Source organism: Coenobita brevimanus, chromosome 65, assembly GCF_032717465.1.
Source record: "Coenobita brevimanus isolate Jiangsu-jjx chromosome 65, ASM3271746v2, whole genome shotgun sequence".
NCBI classification, from domain to species: Eukaryota; Metazoa; Arthropoda; class Malacostraca; order Decapoda; family Coenobitidae; genus Coenobita; species Coenobita brevimanus.
The window spans coordinates 32167316-32169938 of record NC_137018.1 but is presented as its reverse complement, the minus strand read 5'-3'; the positions used below and the strand labels follow the sequence as shown (position 1 = coordinate 32169938).

The following is a 2623-nucleotide window of genomic DNA, read 5'->3' as shown; positions in this document are numbered from 1 at the left end:
ATGTAATCAGTAACACAAGACGCTACTATTCCTGATTAGCGCTCCCAAAATCACGAGAATAATTAAATAGTGAACGAGTTAGTATCAAAGAACTGCATTTCTGGAATATGTCCATTAACTTTATATAGAGGATAGTTCGTAAATAGCTCTCCACTTTATACTCACCTGGCAGTGTTTGTAATGTTGCGGGGATGGCTCAGTCCGGTGATGTGGACGTGGAAGTGGAAACAGGAAATAAATGAATGATGCAGGGTAGATGCTGATACCACTGACTGAGCCGTCCCCGCAACGCACAAGAAATAGTTTGGCAGAGTGTGCGACCAGCGTTATATACGGACCACCACATATATCTAACCACACACCCATCATGCCGATAATCCAGCCACTCACCCGTCATGCCTATTATAATTGCCGTGATCTTCAACAACCCTTCTGCCGGGAGCCGGGAGAAACACGGACACGGGAAGCTGGCCGTGTTGCGGTATATTGTCCTTCCTCCCCCGCCCCCCTCCACCTGGGCCTCAGCGCGCCGACACAGGTGGTAGCGCTTGAAGATGCTGTACATATACCACAGACCGAAGAGCAGGAAGAACGTGCCGGGGACGACGTGGCCCATGAACGAACCCATTTTTTAAGTGGGTGGGTGTACTGGGTGGATGGGTGTGCTGGTTGGATGGGTGTGCTGGGTGGATGGGTGGATGACTTACTAGATGAATGAGTGGATGGATAGTTGGATGTATGGCTTACTCACTGAAATGATGGATGAATGGATGAATAAATAGATGGATGGCTAACTCAATGGATGGATAGATAAATGGAAAGTTGGCTGACTCAGTGGATGGATGAATGGATGGGGGGAAATTTTATTGATGGATGGATGGCTGACCCACTGGATGGATGAATGGAAGAAAGGATGGATGATCCAGTGAACAGAAGGATGGATATACGGATGGATGGAGTGTACAGCTGACTCAGTGAATGAGCATGTGTGTGGCTGATTTGTCGGGTTGACTATATTAACAGATGACTGACTCCTTGAATGGGTAATGATAACTTACTAGATGAGTGGATGTGTGAATGGATTTATGACTAATAGATAAATATCTAAACAGATGGACTAATGAGTGTATAAACAGATGTCTGCGTTGTGGTAGTGTCAGTCTGAGTAACGAAGCGACTGGCTCGCTCTTGTTTACAGTTCTTTCGGCTGACGAACTGTCCACTTGACCTGGCCTAGTGGATGATTCTGCACTCAGCTGGCTGACACACTGTCTGTAGGAGAAAAAGAATACATAAAAATGCACGTCCTACGAAAAGAAATGATACAAAATGACCAAGATAAATTTCATACAGCACAAAATGAAACAAATGTCCCAAGAACACGAATAGAAATGAATGTTCTCCGAACACGGCTATAAATACCAGTAGATTAGAAGGACTTTATGGTTATACTGGCCTAGGAAAATTATAGCACATGGCATGAGAAAAGTAATTGGCCTTCGAGGCTACGGTAGATGAAATTACTTTTCATGCGAGAACCGATGCATATAAACAACCAACAAACATTAACAATAATGAAAAAAAAAAAAACTAACAGTAGGTCCTCGAGCTGAAAGGGTTGAAAATATGCTTTTAAGAGGTTATAAACTGATTGAGAACTTTAAATGCTGAAAAGGATATTGCGAGTTACTAAATATATCTATATATGTTTCTTCAGCTCCCAGTACAAGAGTTCATAGAAGGAGACCTCCACAAGTACGTCTCTAAGCCAAACAACATGTCTCTATGAACCATATTCCAGGAGGCATTGGAGGTTTCTTCGCGTCTCTCCCTAAAACAGTTATCTTCATATTACACCTCAACATTCTATTGTATGTGATTCATTTCGTTTTAATATCGACATAATTTTTACGAAAATAAAACAAAGGAAAGAGAAATTTAATGTAAATAATAAATAGCTACGGAAAAGGTGCTACCTGCTACCAAGTCCCCAAAGCCACTTACAAGTAGGATACGACACTGTAACTGTATGGTGGGCCAACTGTATAAAGATTTACAGATTGCGTGGCAGGTGCGGTGGACAGCATGACATATGTATGGTGAAAAGATATATGGAGTGTATGCATGAATTGTATGGTGAAAGAGTGGAGGTGGTGTAACCGGAAACATACTCGCCTCAGAAGCGAGAGAACCTGGGTTCGATTCCCGGATCGCAAATTCCAGAAGTCTATTGCTATTTGGCACTTTTGCAAGCCGCTTGAGCCGTGGGTGACGCTCGGGTCGTAGCTCACAAACTAACCACATGATTCTCTTCTAACTGTTCTCAGAGTATTTCCCGGCAAAAAATACTGAGATATTCATCACTTGTCATCCTATTCTAGCTTAATCTACCCCATGCTAACCTAACCTAACCTAACCTAAACCGGGTCGGGCGCCGAACTCCAATAGATTTCGAGAATATGCTCCCGGGTCAACCACGAGACCTTTGGATAGGGTTTCATTTTACTCCAGCCTACTCGAATCTAAACCCGAACCAAGAACCTGGGTTTATAACTCGACGGTTGCGTATTGTAGTCTGAGAAGATGCTGTTGAGAGTTATCCCTGTCAGTCATATGTGTCTGT

General features: G+C 43.2%; 1 protein-coding gene across 1 annotated transcript in view; it reads right to left on the bottom strand.

Moving 5' to 3' along the window:
• The window catches only part of LOC145404910 (transmembrane protein 45B-like), a 19081-nt gene extending 18453 nt beyond the window's left edge, over positions 1 to 628 (bottom strand). Inside the window, exon 1 of the mRNA XM_080276414.1 lies at positions 391 to 628. Coding sequence (XP_080132540.1) covers positions 391 to 628 — 238 coding nt within the window. The remainder of the gene's footprint in view (positions 1 to 390) is intronic.
• Positions 629 to 2623: the final 1995 nt, after the last annotated feature.